The sequence below is a fragment of the Vigna radiata genome, chromosome 1 (genome assembly GCF_000741045.1).
Source record: "Vigna radiata var. radiata cultivar VC1973A chromosome 1, Vradiata_ver6, whole genome shotgun sequence".
Classification (NCBI taxonomy): Eukaryota; Viridiplantae; Streptophyta; class Magnoliopsida; order Fabales; family Fabaceae; genus Vigna; species Vigna radiata.
Window position 1 is genome coordinate 27,198,607 of NC_028351.1, and position 18,179 is coordinate 27,216,785.

Consider the following 18,179-nt stretch of genomic DNA (forward strand, 5'->3'; position numbering starts at 1 on the left):
ATGTGATCATTTTCACTTATAGAAAGAGATTGTTGAGTTTGCAACAAGCTAACTTTTTAAATCATAGTTGAGTTTGACACTTTATATATATTCATTTTAATAAAGTGCTTTTTAATCAAATAAGCAATTGCTTTTGCTTTTTATGCATTATTTCCTTTTTTTATTTTAAAAATAAGCAATTTCACGCTTTATTTAAAAGTTCTTAAAAAAATTATTTAATTCAGAAATACTTATTTTAAATTTAACAAATTTTCTAATGTCTTCAGAATGACTCTTCCATCATGCTTGCATTTCGAATGATTGGTAATATTTTATACTGTCCCAATTAATCAGAATATCAATGCAAGAAAAAGGGAATGATGATAAAATAATTTAAAATCACTCTACTATGTTATTAATATAGCCAATATAATGCACATGTACATTATTATAGCATATGATAGTAGATACATAAAGTATAAATAATAAAACACTCTTCAAACATGCTCAGAAATTATTTTTAGACACTGCAGAATATAAAATAAAACAGACACACTGATGATATTCTGAGCTTGAATATTGTTTTATCATGTTGATGTCGATTCAGCCAAAGAGATGATGGTGCTTCTTTCCATGAGCTTCCTCATCTTCTTTCTTGGCTTCCTTTTTCTCATGGTGTTCATGGAACACAAAACCACCAGCACCAGCCGCAGCAGCTGCTGCAATCTCCTCTTCTACCTTGTGCCTGTGAGCATGTTCTGGGTCTTTCTTTGCCTCGTGCTTCTCATGCTATATCAGATCATTCACAATTACAGCAAAACTAAATCAATTTGGAATCATATATATCAGATCATATTTTCTCATGAAAAATTTATATAATACACAAACCAGAATGGCATGTATATATATATATATATATATATATATATATATATATATATATATATATATATATATATATATATATATATATGCAACCTTTTTTCGAAATGAATGATGATTACTAAGATTTTCCAAAGGGGAAGGGGTGATCTCACAAAGATAATAGATATATACAGTAAAACATGAATTGATTGAAGGAAGATAGATAAGTGATTACCAAGGCATAAGCACCAGCTGCAGCTGTTCCAAGTTCTCCAAGGTGTTCAAGATGCTTGTGATGCTTCTCCTCCTTCTTGTAATCAACCTCACCGGGAACTTCCTCTTTGTGGTGGTGGAAGAGGTGGTGGTGGTGGTGCTCCTCAGCCATGATGAATAGTTATATAGGAAGTCAAAGCCAAAATTAGGGAAATGAATTTTAGGTGTGTTGGGAGAATAAGAAGCTTAGTTGTTGTATTTATAATGGAAATGATGATCATCTGATTGGTTGGTTAGATGCACCTTTCTATAGGCCAATAAATGATTTTATAAAAGATTTACTAACTTTGCTGCCAATTGTAAAGCAAATAATAAATTAATGTAATTATCTTATACACTAACTTTACTAGCACAAAAATATGTTTGGTAAAACATTTCAAAAACTAATTTAATTATTTTATATACTTTTAGTTGTTAGTATATCTAATTTTTATTATTGTTTTCTTTATATTTTACTACATTATTATTATTTAAAAAGAAATTAATAATTGCAATTTTTTTTGGGAAAGATATATTATAGTTATAGAGTATAGATTATTTTAGGTAAAACTTCGAGTTTTTAGTTTATTTTCTTTATCTTTTATCTTTATTGTTTCTTATATTATGAGATATTTTTTATATTAACAGTATAATTTATTTTAGATAATAGTTTATTAATAGTAATGATAATAGTTTTAGGATTTAGGGAAGCAATCACTTCATCCTTAAGATTATATTCGAATCTTACAAAGAAACAATTCAATTTGACTTTGAAATGATATTCTATGACTACTGCGAGACATGTCACACACAGTAATAGTCCTCATTTGGTTGAAACTCTAGCAAAACTACTAGCTCCCTCATATACAACACGACTCATCACTCTACTTTTTCCAAACTTTCAAAATTAAGAAAAAAAAATATTTGATACCTCATCACTCAATGAAGATTTTTTTTATTCTTAATACTTCTAGTTTCATAAATATATTTACAATATGAATTTAAACGTTTATACAGTAAGGCATCACAAACCCACAAACCTTAGATCATTTTAAGGATAAGCGGCTTTAATTGCATGAATGTAACATTTCATTCTGAACTCATTTTGTTGGTTTTTAGTTAAGTAAAAAATAAAAATAAAAGTTTTAAAAACATTGAACTCACATATGTTATATTTGTAAGGTCGTTAGTGTAACATCGAATTTAATAGTATAATATTACTAAAATATAAGATTTCATTACAAATATTCAGAAAACAACTTATTCAAGATATATCTTACATTAGTACAATATAATCCAATCCGACTCGTTTCTACGGGCTAAAATGGACTGAACTAGTTTGTTTTGCTACTTCTAAGAAATATAAATTTCAAACTTCTATATTATGTTTCTATTATAAAAACTTATACTTAACATGATCTAATATTGTTCCATGACTGAGACAAGTGACTAGAACATCCTCCAAAATGTGTCCCTTCACCTACATCTGCATCTGCTCACACCAATAATGTTATCATTGAAAAGAAAAAGACAATCACATACACAACAAATAAACACAATAGGGTAATACTAATTTACAAAAGAAGCATCATATATTTAGGAAACATGTTTAATCATAATACACTCCAAAATAATCACATAAATATACACCATATATCAAACACTCTTCTAAACTAAATTATCCAAATATATGCATTGATATCAGATTCTATAAAAATATGATCAAGTCAGAAAAAGAAAACAAAAATAGAAAAGTAATTTCTAGAGATCATACATTTTTAAAAAATAATAAATCTAATTATTTTATAATTGATCGTTTAATATTAATTAATCTCATTATTTTACAGCTACGGTAAATCCTATGATACCAAATTTTTTGGTCCACTGATACCAAATTTCTTCATCCTTACAATAATACTAATACTTTTTAGTTTGAGGTGTAAATAAAATAAAATGTCCTTAAAATGATAATCTATGTTCAATATATAGATATCCATAAAATATGAAAAAGAAAATGTTTGATGTTAATACTCTTGGCTTATAAACTCTATATGCATTAAATATTTTTTTTTTTGAAGTTATACTTTATCAATACTTCACATATTAAAAGTAATAAATGAGCAATAAATTAAATAGATAAATAAAATAATTAATGATTCTTCTAAATTAAATTATCCAAAAACATGATTTCGGATTCACGAAAGACATGGTCAAACGAGAAAAAGAAAAAAATAAATAGAAATATAAAAAAGATTTATATTGAAATGATGTATTTTTAAATAATAATAATACTTTTTTAAAACACTTTCTATTTATATTTGATTATTTAGTATTAAAATAATTAAAATAGATACCAAATTTTTGAGTCCTTAGAGTAATAATAATAACTTTTAGTGTTTAGTTTGAAGTGTAAATAAAATATAGACGTCATTAAATCAATAATCTATGTTCAATATAGATATCCTTAAAATATAAAAAACAAAATGTATGAACTTAATACTCTTGACTTACAAACTCTATAAATATAATGCATTCAATAATTTTTTTTTATAAGTTATCCTTTATCAATACTTCACATATTAAGAGTAAATGAGTAATAAATTAAAGGAACAAATAAAATAATTAGAGTTAATTTATATTATTTTTAGGGTCAATTAAGATAAATTAATTTCACGTGTATGGAGAATAAATGAGTAATAAATTAAAAAGATAAATAAATAATTAATAGTAATTACTATTTTTAGACTCAATTATAAATAAGATTAATTAATATCACACTTATTAAGAGTAATTCATAATCAATTAAAGAGAAATATATAAATAATTAATAGAAATTAATACTATTTTTACGCTCAATTATAAACAAAATTAATCAATATCACCTAACTCAATTTCATTTAATATTTTTAATTTTATATCATAAAGAATTATAATTTTAAAATTGCCTCATTAATAATAATAATATATATATATATATATATATATATATATAAAAAGATAATAATCGGATTATAAAATTCTTGAAATTACCGATGGATTATAAAAGATATATTCTTAAAATTTGCATTACTGACAGATTTTTCATTGAAATTTAAAATTTTTTACTTACAAAAAATTCGTTACTAAATTTGTCGGTAATGTCTATATCATTTACTGACGAAAAAATCTATCATTAAATCTGTTGGAAATGTATATGTCACTTATTGACAGATAAATTCGTCAATAAATTCTTGGTAATGTGTATGTCACTTACTGATAGATAAATTCATTGGTAAATTTGTCGTTAATGTGTATGTTATCGACGGAAAAAATCATCAGTAAATTTGTCGGTAATATATGTGTCACTTACCGAAGGATTTTTCTTTCAGTACATCCGTCGATAATGTGTATTTCACTTACCTTTAGATAAATCCATCAATAAATTCATTAGTAGTGCAACATAAAAAGAGCGAGAATTTTTCCGCCCATTTTTTACTTACCGACGAATTTCGTCGGTAGTGCAATGGTAAAAAGATCGGGAATTTTCCTGCTCATTTTTTAGTTACCGATGGTAAATTCACTTTCCATGCCTATTTCTTCTCGTTTCAAACATTCAAACAGAACTCTTCTTTTATTTTCAAAACTCCCTTTGTCTTCTTTTCTATCTTGTGAGGGCAACCCTTCATCTTTCCCATTTTTTCCATCTAAGATTAGATTACAACAACTTCAAGCCCTTTTGATGTGCCTCCATCTTTGTTAAGCCGAGTTGCCATCTCCGTCGCCATCTACGTCATCAAGCTTGGGATCTTTCGCTTCATTTTCTTCTTCTCTAACACGTGCAAAGGAGAGATCTCATGGTTTTGTTCTTCCTCTTTCATGCAAACCTGTCGTTGTTGTTCCATGCAACACTATCATTCCATGCATCACCGTCGTCTCTATTGTCGTTCCACGCATTGTGTAACAAACCAAAGCGGGATAGTGAATAAAAGCGAAATGAATAAATTTTGTGCATAAAATTATATGAATCTGTGTAACATTTGTCTATAATGTGTTCATTTTGTGTATTGAAGAAAAAAAATAAGGGAAAGAAGAAGAAAGGAAGAGAGGAAGAAGATGAAACAGATCATAGTATTTACCGACGAATTTTTCCTTCGGTAATTACTGACGAATTTTTTCTTCGGTAATTACCGACAAATTTTTTCATTGGTAATTACTGAAAGATTTACTGATGAATTTTCGCCATCGATAAGCCGTCGATAATTTGAATTTACCGAAGAATTGTGTACGTTACCGATGGATTTTTATTGTCGATAATATCAAGTTTTCCTGTATTTAATTTAATTATGTATATCATGTTTTGCTTATATTTCTGTTAAAAATGACAATAGTTTATTTTATTATATGTTAATTACGTCTAAGCTATTACTACTTTTGTGTTTGATGTAAAAAGGAAGAATTACAAATATAATTGAAAAGTAAATATTTAATTATTTGTTTACCTTATGAAATTTCAAAATTTTCTTTATCTTCTGGTGTAACATGTAATATGTGGTTATGTCTATATTAAAAGTAAAAAATGACACACCTTTTTGTTATATATATTGTGCATGGTAATAACATTACTTGTTGGATTTGTGATGAAGAGAAGCATAAAAAGTTCATCACATTTTGGATGGAGAGGAAATTGATTTCTCTAAAGTATGTTGATCTTAACTAGTTTCATATATATGGTTTTCAGTTTTCACCGCAAATCTTTAACCAGGGTATCCAATCACTCTTGGGAATGCAAAGTAAATATTATCCTGATTTAGTAAGGGTTTTCCATTTCAACTTGAAGGTACGTGATGGAATCTACTCCATGAGGGTAAAAGGAGTACATATTATTTTGGATGATAATATTTGGACATCAGTGACCAAGTTATAGCTTAATGAGAACACAACGATGCTCTTTTAAGATCTTGAAGGCTTCAACAAGATTATGGCCTTCCGCTCTTTCTTGAAGGATCAAAAGTTGAAGCATTTGTTGGTTGGTGGCCTTAAGAAGGATGAAAGGCTTATCCATTTCCTAATCATTTGTTTGTTATGTCCACGGGCTTCTAATCATGCTTAGTGCTCCAAGGTTGATATCATGATTAACTATGGGATAATCAATGATATTCTGATTCACTGGCCTACTCTCATCTGCGACACTATGATGAAGGCTTAGAGGTATCTGCAGTACCTTTTACCTTATGCTTTATTGGTCTGAAGAATCTGTGAATATAAGGGGATAGATATCTCAAAAGAAGCTTCTTAGAGTACTCACAATGGAAGTGAGATTGAGGCCACTTCACTATGCCAGATGGGCTTTATCTTGCAAGGAAATACCTATCTCCACCATGATGATATAGGGAACCTAGATGATGAAGATGAAGACAAACAAATGGCAGACACCCCAGACATAACTGGTCCTTTTGCTCTTGCTCTTGTCGGTTCCTCCTATTCTTTAGAGAGTATCTCTAGGCAACTATATGATATATCTGTTCTTTAGGCCTCTAAGCATGGAGAAGTCTATTCTCTCCTTAGGAATCTAGATGTTAGGGTCCATGTGTTAGAAGACCTAGTTAATCCTAGAGTTGATAGTGATAGTGATGAATTCTAGATTTCATGCCTTATCATTTTAATGTATTTTTGCATTATGCCTCTTCTGTTGCTTTTATTTAAATTCTTAAAATTTCCTTAGTTTCTATTTGCCTTTTATTTATTTATGGCTTATATTTAGGGGGAGCATACTTGTTTAAGGTTAATCATACATAGCTATTTTATAATGATAAAATAATTGGAGAAATATGTTTAAAGGCTTTAATATATTTATCTCTTATCTACCTCTTTCTTCAAGTTATGCGTGGATTATAGATTATGATTATAGGTTACAAAAATCTTTAAATCGAAGGAGTTTTGATCAGCATTAGAAAGGGAGAGATTATTAGCAAAATCAAGAAGATAAGAAGTTTTGATGATGTCTCAAGTTAAATCTCAAGTGTTCAAGTTGCAAGAAGACCTTTATGAAGACTTATTTTTATGTTAAAGCTTTTGTAATAAGTAGTTCTATGTATAGGGCTCTATTTGTTATTGATTCCATGTATTGTATGCTTTAAAATTCATTTTGGAGTCACAAAAACTCTACAATAATCAATTAGCACTTAAGATAATCGATTATCACAAACAGGTTTTTAAACTATGTTAAAAACTCATTTTGGCTCTAAAATAATCGATTAACTGGGTTTGATAATCAATTATCCATAATCGACTATGACTTATCATAATCGATTATCTCCAACAGTTATGAGAATTTTTTAACATGTTTTTGGCCATTGTGCATTCATTAAATGAATAATCGATTACCCTACTAGATAATAGATTATCACGCAAGAAATAGCTAACAACGGATTTTTGAAGGTGTCCTTGAGTGAGATCTTTATATATTGGTTATAGACTCTCATTCTAATACATAACACTTATATGTTTGTTTAAACTATGAAAAGTGTGACCTAGGGTTTGTATAACTCTTGTGCTTTGGCTTTGAAAACTTGGTGTTGGCATAGAGGAAGAACTTTCACTAGGATTGTGACTGAGTGTTTTTGTTGTTGCTTAGTGAAGCCTTTCATTTTTTTGAATATTCAAAGGAACTGCTCATCCTTCGTGAAGCAATCGGAAGAGGTGTTCATCCCTTGTGGCGTTCAAGGGAAGTGAGTTTCATCTCTTGTGGTAACAAGAGAAGTGTTTTCTAAACCCTTAGGCTTGTGTTCCTATGTTATTGTAATAGTTTATTGGTTTTGTGATAGTAGAATGTTAATCTCTGTTGGGATTAGTAATTGTATGTAAGATCCTTGTGATTTGAACCAGTATAAAATTATCTGTATAATTTTGTCTCTTCTCTTAGTCTTTATTATTGTTTTAATTATCCGCTAAGTAAATTAAAATTGAGAGAAAATTATTAAAGGCATACATTCGTGATAAGAAACCAATTCAATCCCTTTTTGGTCTATTGTTGACAAAACCTAGCTCTTTAGTAAGGTGGCCTTGAGACCTAGTCATTCGATTGAGCTCTTTAAGTAATCAAACCATTTGACTGACATAAGACAAAAAAAAAAAAATAGATATCTAAAAAATGTGGTAGTCATGTGAGTCATTATTTAAAATAAGAAAAGGTGATTCTTGTACAAGTTTTAAAAAAATCTTTGCTTTATTCCATTTATATATACGATGCACTTAAAATAAAATAAGGTAAAAAATAAAAGATTTTGAATCTAACAATTGTGTTCTTAAAAACTAGTTCAAATATTATATAAAGTGATTACTTTTAATTTAAAACATATTTTAATTTTAGAGGGATTTTATATAATATTTTAGTTCAAATATTATGTAAAACATTATAAAGCATTTATTTTAATGAGCTGATAACATTTATATTAATTTTAATTTTATATGTTTTTAAAATAAAATGGTTTGTATTTTAAAATTTTAAGTTTAACTATGCAATTGGGTTTCACTCATCACAATTACACTCTCATTTTGTTAACATGTGTTCTTTCTCTTCCACATTACAAAATACATTTATTACAAATAAAATAAAATAAAAGCATAATTTATATACACCATATAAAAAATTCTTATTCTTATTATACATTTCTAAAAATTATAAATTATACTATAATTACGATATTTATACACTTAAATTTGTAGTTTGTAGAATAAGAAAAGAATGGGGTTATGGAATATATTTTATTTTCACTTCTGCTTGAAATGTTTTTCTTCATGAAACAAAAGCTATTAATCAATTTTTGGGCATAACATTAAACCTAGTTCATCACATAACATTACCAACCATGTTTCAAACCTTGGTTTTCTGAAACAAGAAAAGCAATAGTAAGTGACACAAATAGTATTGGAATTTCATTACATGACAATAATCATGAATTCACTGAACAAAGGTTTGGTTTTTAATGAAGAGAGCTTTAAAAACTAAGGAAGTACTAACTTCCCTCAAAAGAAAGAACAACACAAACCGTATAGGCATCATCCTCATATTTAGGACCCACAATGAAAGAAAAGAATAATACTTGTGTCATCTGTTGAAACTTCACAATTATGACCAGCCAATGATACAAGCCTCAAATATCATTTTTCTGTTCTGATACTTATTAAAAAATCTAAAACTTTTTATTTTAAATTCTGACACCACATTTTTTTAATCCTTGTTCTGGAAATATTATAGCAGCAACATAATAGATGGACCTGGAATTGGGACTCAAAATCACCAAAACTAGAGATGACATTGCTTCCATCTCTGAATATCGATTAGCAAAAGCAGGACCTGTTTTTCAATCTAGAGAAACAAACACTGCTTTCATTCTCACTGCTCATCTCAAAGGTCAGTCTTGTAACATGTTGCATAACTCATTTAGTTTTTTAGCAGAGATCACAATTGTTCTTCATGATATACAATCTTGCTTGAATCAGGCAAAACTATTATGATGGCAAAATCCTCTTTCAAATTTATTTAATGCAGTTATATACTTAGAATTCAAACTTGAGTGTTATGTAAGAACAAGGCTTGTGTAGGATTTGAAGGATATCTGTGATCTAGCATATAAGTGATGACCTTGTTTGTGCTTATTTTCTTTTCATTTTTTTGTTCTTTTATTCTTTATGGAATAAATATGGTAAGTACCCAATGCAAACACAGGTTTTAAGAAGAATAACATTAACATCAAGATTAGTGAAGATGGTAGCAAGATATCAGTTAGTGGAGAGAAGCCTGTTCAGAATATTTTGATGATGGGATGGTTAATGCATAGGAAAGAGGTTGATGTTGCAGGGTTTAATAAGGTTTTCAAAATTCCTGATGGGGTGAAATTGGATGGGATCAAAGCCAAGTATGATGAGGAGGAATGGATAATGAACATTATCATGCCAAAATTGGTTAAAGGAATTTGTGGGGTTAAGATTGAAGAGGTCAAGGAAGAAGAATCTGATGGAAGGAGATCAGAACAAGAGAAAAATGAAGGTGATCACATTCCTAGTGCTGTAGGAGAGACAAGCCAAAAGGGGTCTAAAGAGTCTGAAGTTCAGGAAATGGAGGAGAGTGAATGTTCTATGGAGAAGAAGGAAGAAGTGTCTAACAAGATGCTTGATGATTCCAACAGGAAAATAACTAAGGATATTGTACATAAAGAAGTAGAAGAATCTAAAGTTGGAACTGATGGTGAAAATGGAGATAGTTTTAGAGAAGTTGGAAAGGAAGAATATGAAGTGAAGAAGACATCAGAACCAGAGCAAAAAGTTGGAGTAGGCACCTCACAGGAAATTGGAGAAGCAAGCCAAAAGGAAATCAAAGAATTAAAGTTGAAGAATGAGGATGGAAGAGTAAAACCATCAGCAAAGGGGAAAAGTGTAGGTGAAGGTGTGCCTAAAGACATTGGAGGAGATACAAGACAAGATAAAGAGTTGAAGGTTCAAGAAATGGAGGGCAATGAAGGTTTTGTAGAGAAGGGGGAGAAAGGAGCAAGTGAAAATATGCTTGATGATGCCAATGCAAACATAATTGGAGAGGTGATCCAGAAAGAAGAAGAATCCAAGTCAGAAATTAAGGATAGAGATGGAGAAAGTGTGAAAGAAAATAATGTAAGAACAGGACACAAAGGAATGAAAATATCAGAAATTGAGCAGAATGTAGGTGCAGATGTCACACAGAATATTGGAGATAAAATCCAAAGAGTATCTAAAGATTCTGTTATAGAACAAATGGGGGGAAATAAAAGTATTGTAGAGAATACGGAGAGAGAAGAGCCTGAAGAGATGGTTGTTGAAGCCAATGTGTCTACTGAGGGAGAGACACTAGGAGAGTCAAAACAAAAACAATTTGGAGAACCGAGTTCTGAAACTGAGGATAGACTAAATGAAAGTCTGAAGGAAAATAGAATGGAAACAATGAAGGCACCACAACTTGACCAAAATGTAGATGATCAGATTCCTACTAACATTGGTGGTATAAACCAAGAAGGATATAAGGAGTCCAGGATTCAATGGAAGAAGAAAACTAAAAGCATAAAAGAGAATTTGGAAGAAGGGAAATCAGAAAAAATTCCTATTCAGGCAAGTAAGGATGGTAAAAAGCACATATATGACAAGAGCATGCTAGAGAACATTAAAAAGCCTAAGATTCAAATAGGGAATGAAGATCATGTTCTTCCTAAGATTGAAACTGGTAATGGAGATCAAATATATAATGGAGTAAAGGCTGGTAAGGAAGAATTTGATTTAATGGAAACAAAGGGAGAATTTCCTCAGAAGTTACCAAAAGGCACAACTGAGGAAAGCAAAAGGTTGAGTGTTTCAAAAATGCAAGAAACTGAAGATGTCAAAGAAGCAAAGATCAAAACAAAATGGAAAGAGAATGAATATTTGGTGGATAAGGATGAAGGTGAAGAACTCAGAAGGATGCACAAGCCAGCCAAAAAAGACTTGGCAAAAAACACACTGCAAGAAAATGAAGATGTCAAAGGAGCAATGGACAAAAGAGAAAGGAAAGAGATTGAATATTTTGTGGATAAAAGTGCAGGTGAAGAGCACAAAAGGAGGCATATGGAGGCAAAAAAAGACTTAACAAAAGAGAAGATGAAAAAGAATGAAGCAAGAATGGACAAAAGAGAAGATAAAGAGATTGAGTACTTTGTGGAAGCATCGAAGGACTTAAAAACAAAGAAAAATCAAGAAATTGAAGATATAAAAGAAGAAATGTCCAAAAGAAAAGACAAAGGGATTGAAAAATTTGAAGATAAGGGTGAAAGGAAAGAACACAACAGGTTGTATATGGAAGCGAAGGACTTCAAAAAAGAGACAATACAAGAAAATGAAGATATCGAAGCAATGCTAAAAAGAGGAGGCAAAAATAATGAACATTTTGGGGATAAGCGTGGTGAAAACCCCGAAAGGATGCATATGGAATCAAGGAAGAACATAGCAAAGGAGAGAATGCAAGAAACATATGATGTCAAAGAAGCAACCGTTATAAGAAAAGGAGAAGAGATTGGAAATTTTACAGATAAGGGTGAAGGTGAAGAACCCACAAAGATGATTACGCATGCAAAGAAAGAGTTAACAAAAGAAACAGAACAAGAAAATGAAAAAGTAAACGAATCTATGCTCAAAACGAAAGACAAAGAAATTGAACATTTTGTTGAAAAGGGTGAACCCAAAAGCATGTATATGGAGCCAAAGAAGGGCTTAACAGCAAAGACCATGCAAGAAAGTGAAAATGTCAGAGAAGCAATGGTCAAAGGAGAAGGCAACGGTTATAAATATTTTGTGAATAAAGGTGTAAGTGAAGAACCCGAAAGGATGCATATAGAACCAAAGAAGGACATGGCAAAAGAGAAATTGCAAGAAATAGAAGGTTCCAAAGAAGCAATTGTCAAAATAAAAGGCAAAGAAATTGAAAATTTTGTTGTTAAGGATGGAGGTGAAGAAAACAAGAAGATGAATATGAAACTAAAGAAAGAGTCAACAAAAGAAACAAAGCAAGGAAGTGAAAATGTCAAAGAAGTCATGAGGAAAATGAAAGGCAAAGAGACTAAATATTTTGTACACAAGGGTGAAGGTGAAGAACCCAAAAGCTTGAATGTGGAAGCGAAAAAGGAAGATGATAGAGAATGCAAAGATTGTGAATGTTTTGTGGATAAGGGTGAAGGTGAAGAGACCAAAAGGATGCTAATGGAACCAAAGAACGTAGCAAAAGAGACAATGCAAGAAATAAAAGGTGTCAAGGAAGCAATGGTCAAAAGAAAAGGCAAAGAGATTGAAAATTTGGCTGATAAGGATGAAGCTGGGGAACTCACAAAGATGCTTGCGAAGTCAAACAAAGAGTTAACAAAAGAAAAAAGGCAACAAAGTGAAAAAATTAGAGAAGCTATGGTCAAACGGAAAGGCAAAGAGACTGAATATTTTGCAGATAAGGGTGAAGATAAAGAACCCAAAAGCATGTATGTGGAAGATAAGAAGGACTTAACAACAAAGACTACACAAGAAAGTGAAGAACCCAAAAGGATGCATATCAAACCAAAGGCCATAAGAAAAGAGACAATACCAAAAACTGCTGTCAAAGAGGCAAAGGTCAAAACAAAAGACAAAGAGATTGGAAATTTTGTTGACAAGTATGATGGTGAAGAACACATAAAGATGCTCGTGAAAGAGTTACCAAAAGAAAGAGACAAAGAAAGAGAAAAAGTCAAAGAAGTTATGGTCCAAAAGAATGTCAAAGAAACTGAATATTCTATTGATAAGGATGAAGATGAAGAACCCATAAACATGCATGTGGAAGCAGAGAAGGACTTAACATCAAACAGTATACTAGAAAATGAAGATGTGAGAGAAGAAGTGGTCGAAACAGAAGCCAAAGGTTATGAATATTTTGTTGATAAGGGTGAGAGTGAAGAACTTAAAATGATAAATACGGAAGCAAAGAAGAACACAGGAAGAGAGTCAATGCAAGAAACAAAAGGTGCAAAAGAAGCAATGGCTAAAAGAAAAGGCGAAGAGATTGGAAGTTTTGAAAAGGGTGAAGATAAAGAGACTAAAAAGGTGCATGTGGAAGACAAGAAGGACTTGACAACAGTGACAGTGCAGGAAAGTGATGGTGCCGATGAAGGCAATGAAAACAAATGCTTTTCGGATGAGGGCGAAGATGAAGAACCCAACAGGATGTATATGGAAACAAAAAAGGATTTTAGAGAAGAGACATTGCATGAAAGTGAAAATGTAAAAAATGTGAAGGTAAAAAGTGAAGGCAAAGACATTGAAAGTTTTGCAGATAAGAGTGCAGACAAAGAATCAATAAGGATGCTTATGGGAACAAAGAGAGACTTGACAAAAGAGGAAGTGCATGAAAAAGACGATGTCAAAGAAACTATGATCAAAAGGAAGGGTAAAGAGATTGAGTATTTTGTGGATAACAGTGAAGGTGAAGTTGAAGAACCCAAAAGGATGCACATTGAAGAAAAGAAAGACCTAGCAACAAAGACAATGCATGAAATTGAAGATGCCAATGAAGTCATGCTCAAAAGCAAAGACAAGGAGATTGAAAATTCTGCGGATAAAGCTAAAGCTAAAGAATCCAAAATTAGGGAAACAAAGAAAGACTCAACAAAAGTGAAAATGAAAGAAAGTGATGATACCAGAGAAGCAATGGTCAAAATAAAAGGTAAAGAGGTTGAATGTTTTGTGGATAAGGGAGAAGAACCGAAATGGATGCATACGGAAGCAAAGAAGGACTTAACAACCAAGACAAGAGAAGCGATGGTCAAAAGAGAAGGGGAAGAAGAGATGAACTATTTTCTGGAAAAGGGAGAAGATGAGAAATACATACCAAAAGAGAAAATTCAGATGGTCGAGAAGATTAAGCATGGAATTACGGATAATGATCAAAGAAATGTACTAGGAAAAACTACTGAAGGAAAATCTGAAGTACCAACTGAAGAGGGTCCCAAGCCGCTGGGGGGACAAGATGGAAGTAGAGGACTTAAGGTTTCAAACATGGATGACCCAAAAGAAATTATCAAAGAAGAAATGACTGAAACAGAAAATTTAATGGAAAAGGTTCAAGGACAAAAGTCTAAGAAGGGCGAAGAAGCAAGGAGAGTTGTTCAGAAAAACCCAGCAACTGAGATCTTACAGAAAGAAACTGAGGAGTCCAACAATGAAAGGAAGTCCAGAGAAGGACCAAATGTACCAAACAATATGGTCAAAGTCGTATTTGAAGTGTTGGGGACTTTTCAGGCAATGCTTCCCAAGAAGGTGGTGGAAGCAATTGGCCATAATAAGGATAAGAATGAATATGTTACTGTGAAATTGAAAGCAGAAGGGTCTATAAAGATGCATGTTGAACCAAATGAGGCTTTTGATGAGGATGAAACTGAGGAAAGAAGTGAGAAAGAAGTTAGAAAACCAAAACTCAAGTCTACTGACCAAATAAGTGGGAAAGAGAATGTTGACTTTGGGGTATTTGATGGAAGAAAGAGACCAAAATTACTAGAGATGGGAGAAACACAAGGCGCAAAAGAAGAAAATGCACAAATGGAGGAGTCTGCGAAGAAAATAAATGTAGACCAATCTGAGAAGATACAAGTGGAAGAAAAAGGAACGAAGTCATCTCAGTCATCTCAGAAAGGAAGAGAAGGTCCAAAGATCCAAACGATGGTAAAAGATCAACATCGTTTACAAGAAGAAAAGGAAAAGCCCTTGGGAAAAACAACAGCAGAAGATAAGAAGCCTAAAATGGGAGAAATAACTCCAGAGATTGAGAAGGCTAGTGGATTAGAAAAGGCTGCAGAAAATTCGCATGAAAGTACCAAGAAAGAACATCAAATAATGACTCCAAAGAAAGAAGTTGAAAAATCAAAGAAGGAAGAGGATTCTCCTATGCCTACAGCAAGCCAAAGAAAAGAACCTCGTGAATTATCACTGCCAAGCAAGGACTACAAAATTTCAAAGATGGAGGAAGTACAACAAAAGGAGGGAAAAAGAACCGTGCATTTACTAGAAGCAACCACTTCTAAAGAAGGAGATCTTGCACAAGCCATAGCTACACATTCAAAAGAAAAAAGTGAGATTGATGAGCTACAGGTAAATCAACTACCATCTCCGTCTACAGAAATGTGGAGTATAGAACCAAGTGAATTAGAAAAGTATGGTTTGAAAGAAGATGGCTCTAAGGCTGTGAGTTTAGATCATATGCAAGAAGGAAAAGAATTCATTCATTCCATAGATAGTAATGCAGCAACAGAACTAGTTGCAGATGAAACGGCTGAATCATCAAAGTTTCCAATTTCATCTTCCACTCAACCATTAGAAGTTGAAGGAAAGGATAAGATAAATGCTAGTAGTGATGATGAATCTCAAGACTCAGATATGGACTCTGAAATAGATGGGGAAACATCAAACAAGGGTGAAACAGAAGAAGTTGTACAAAGAGAGACACCACAGCCAGAGTCCCCTGAAGATCAACAATGCACCCACAAAGCTTTGGAAGAAAGCAATGGAACACATGAAATAGAAGAAGAAAAGACAGATGAACAAGGTGATGAATCCGATCAGGAAGACTCCGAAGAGTTGAACGAGCAAAAAGAATGTGAGGAGGAAGCCATTGGAGGGAAGAAGGACCAGAAAAGATCAAAGAAACTTATCATTTCGACCATCATAGCAGGATCAGCCCTTCTTGCTTCTGGAATATTTCTCGTTATTCGACATAGAAGATCCATAAAAGGGTAAGTATGTGTTCATCAAATCTAGTTTCCACTTTTCCATGTGAAGAGAATCTTCCTTAGTGTGCCTGCTTTGCTCTCAGTGCTAAATAATATTCAAAGTGAGTTGAAGTTCACATTTCTGCTCAACTTTTGAACTCTTGGGAATTCAACGGAGAAGAACATGCAGTGGCCTGTTTGCTGTGTACATGGCAACACCTTTGTTGTTTTGGTAAGCAAATTGGTATACATGACTTTGATCTTCTCATGTTTTTACACAATTAATAGTGGCTCTTGTAATCCTAAAATGATTTGCAAAAATATTATCTTTAAATTTATATTTTCTTCATCATTTCAATTGATTAACTATTGGGTTAAATATGTTTTTAGTCCCTATACTTTGGGATGATTTTGGTTTTAGTCCCTCTTTCAAACTAAGATACAATTTAGTCCTTCAACTTTAGAAAACTCTGATTTTAGTCTTTTTTATCAAGTTTTTTAACTTTATTTGCTGTTTCAAACGCGTTTCTCAGTTAACATTGAAGCAAAAATGTGTCAAACAGTGTAAACAATCCAAATGCTATAATGAAACATGCTTGAAACATTAAAAAAATATGATAAAAAGGAGTAAAAGCATGAGTTTTCTAAGGTTGAAGGACTAAATTGTACCTTAGTTTGAAAGAGGGACAAAAAGCAAAATCGCCCCAAAGTATAAGGACTAAAAACATATTTAACCCTTAACTATTTTATGTCGGTGTTATGATAATTAATAGTATTTATCATTTGTACTAAACGATTTGTCACGACATTAGAAAAGAATCTTTAGTAGATGATATTTTTCTTCCTTCCATCAGACAATATAAGAGTCTGATTGAACTCCAGAATTGTATATTGAACATGATTTAGAATGAATCATAACACATGAGAGGTCATTCATTATTATGTATGCTATGCCATGGAACTACAAAATATTGCAATTAGAACAATATACCAATATCAGACCCTGATATATGACATTGTTCTTATGACATTAGATTCTGATGTGCTTGAAGTTGGAAATGGAAGCATGAGCACGCACGAAACAAAATCGTGTCTTGTTCAGCATTTCAGCATTAGCTAAGCCAAGGTACCATGAAGTCAAATTCAAACGCTTATTATTAACTTTTAAATTAAAATTAAGGCTTTAAAAATAAAGATATTCTTAATGAGTTATGCTGCATAATTTTATTAGTTCTCTGTTTATTGGTATGTGTTGTTACCCCACTAAGTGTACCAAATTCTAATTTTATTATATAAAAGTATTCTATTTAAAGACTACTTTTACTTATCACTATAAAAATTATTTTTTAGTGTTAAGAATATTTATTTAATAGCTTTTTTATTTAAATTGGTTTTTAGGAAATTCTTCTGTTTCAGAAATATATTTAAGTTCTTATTTAGATTTGAAAATATTTGATATTTTATTAAATTTTGTTTTATATATAGAATACATGAATAAAAACAATTCATTCATACAATATATCTTTCGTTTCTTTTTTAAAAATTTAAATAGTGATATCAGAATTCATGGTTTATCTTGGGAATAGTTTGGACAAACACAACATCATAATAATTAGGGTTGGGCACAGTTAGTCTAACTGTACTAAACTATATTTATACTATAAAAACTAAACTATTTTTATTAAAAACTGAATTATACTGTTTTGCAGTTTAATTTAAAAAAATTGAACTTTCCTATTAGCAGTTAACTATAGTTAACTGTTCCAAATAGTAAACCGTATAATAGTAACCAAAATAAATTACAATTCTACTTGGCATAGAAAACAT

At 31.4% G+C, this 18,179-nt stretch overlaps 2 protein-coding genes across 2 annotated transcripts; one reads left to right on the forward strand and one right to left on the reverse strand.

Moving 5' to 3' along the window:
* Positions 1 to 400: 400 nt before the first annotated feature.
* Positions 401 to 1,296, reverse strand: LOC111241312 (abscisic stress-ripening protein 1-like). Its single transcript, XM_022778908.1, has 2 exons — positions 1,079 to 1,296; positions 401 to 768 (listed from the first exon to the last, which is right to left on the reverse strand). Exons 1-2 carry the CDS (start codon positions 1,226 to 1,228, stop codon positions 583 to 585), a joined length of 336 nt encoding a protein of 111 aa, XP_022634629.1. The 5' UTR covers positions 1,229 to 1,296; the 3' UTR covers positions 401 to 582.
* An 8,036-nt stretch (positions 1,297 to 9,332) lies between these two features.
* Positions 9,333 to 17,645, forward strand: LOC106760392 (ribosome-binding protein 1). The gene is made up of 4 exons (XM_022786894.1): positions 9,333 to 9,487; positions 9,803 to 16,376; positions 16,457 to 16,584; positions 17,387 to 17,645. The coding sequence occupies exons 1-3, from the start codon at positions 9,346 to 9,348 to the stop codon at positions 16,464 to 16,466; spliced, it is 6,726 nt and encodes a 2,241-aa protein (XP_022642615.1). The 5' UTR covers positions 9,333 to 9,345; the 3' UTR covers positions 16,467 to 16,584; positions 17,387 to 17,645.
* The last annotated feature ends 534 nt before the right edge of the window (positions 17,646 to 18,179 follow it).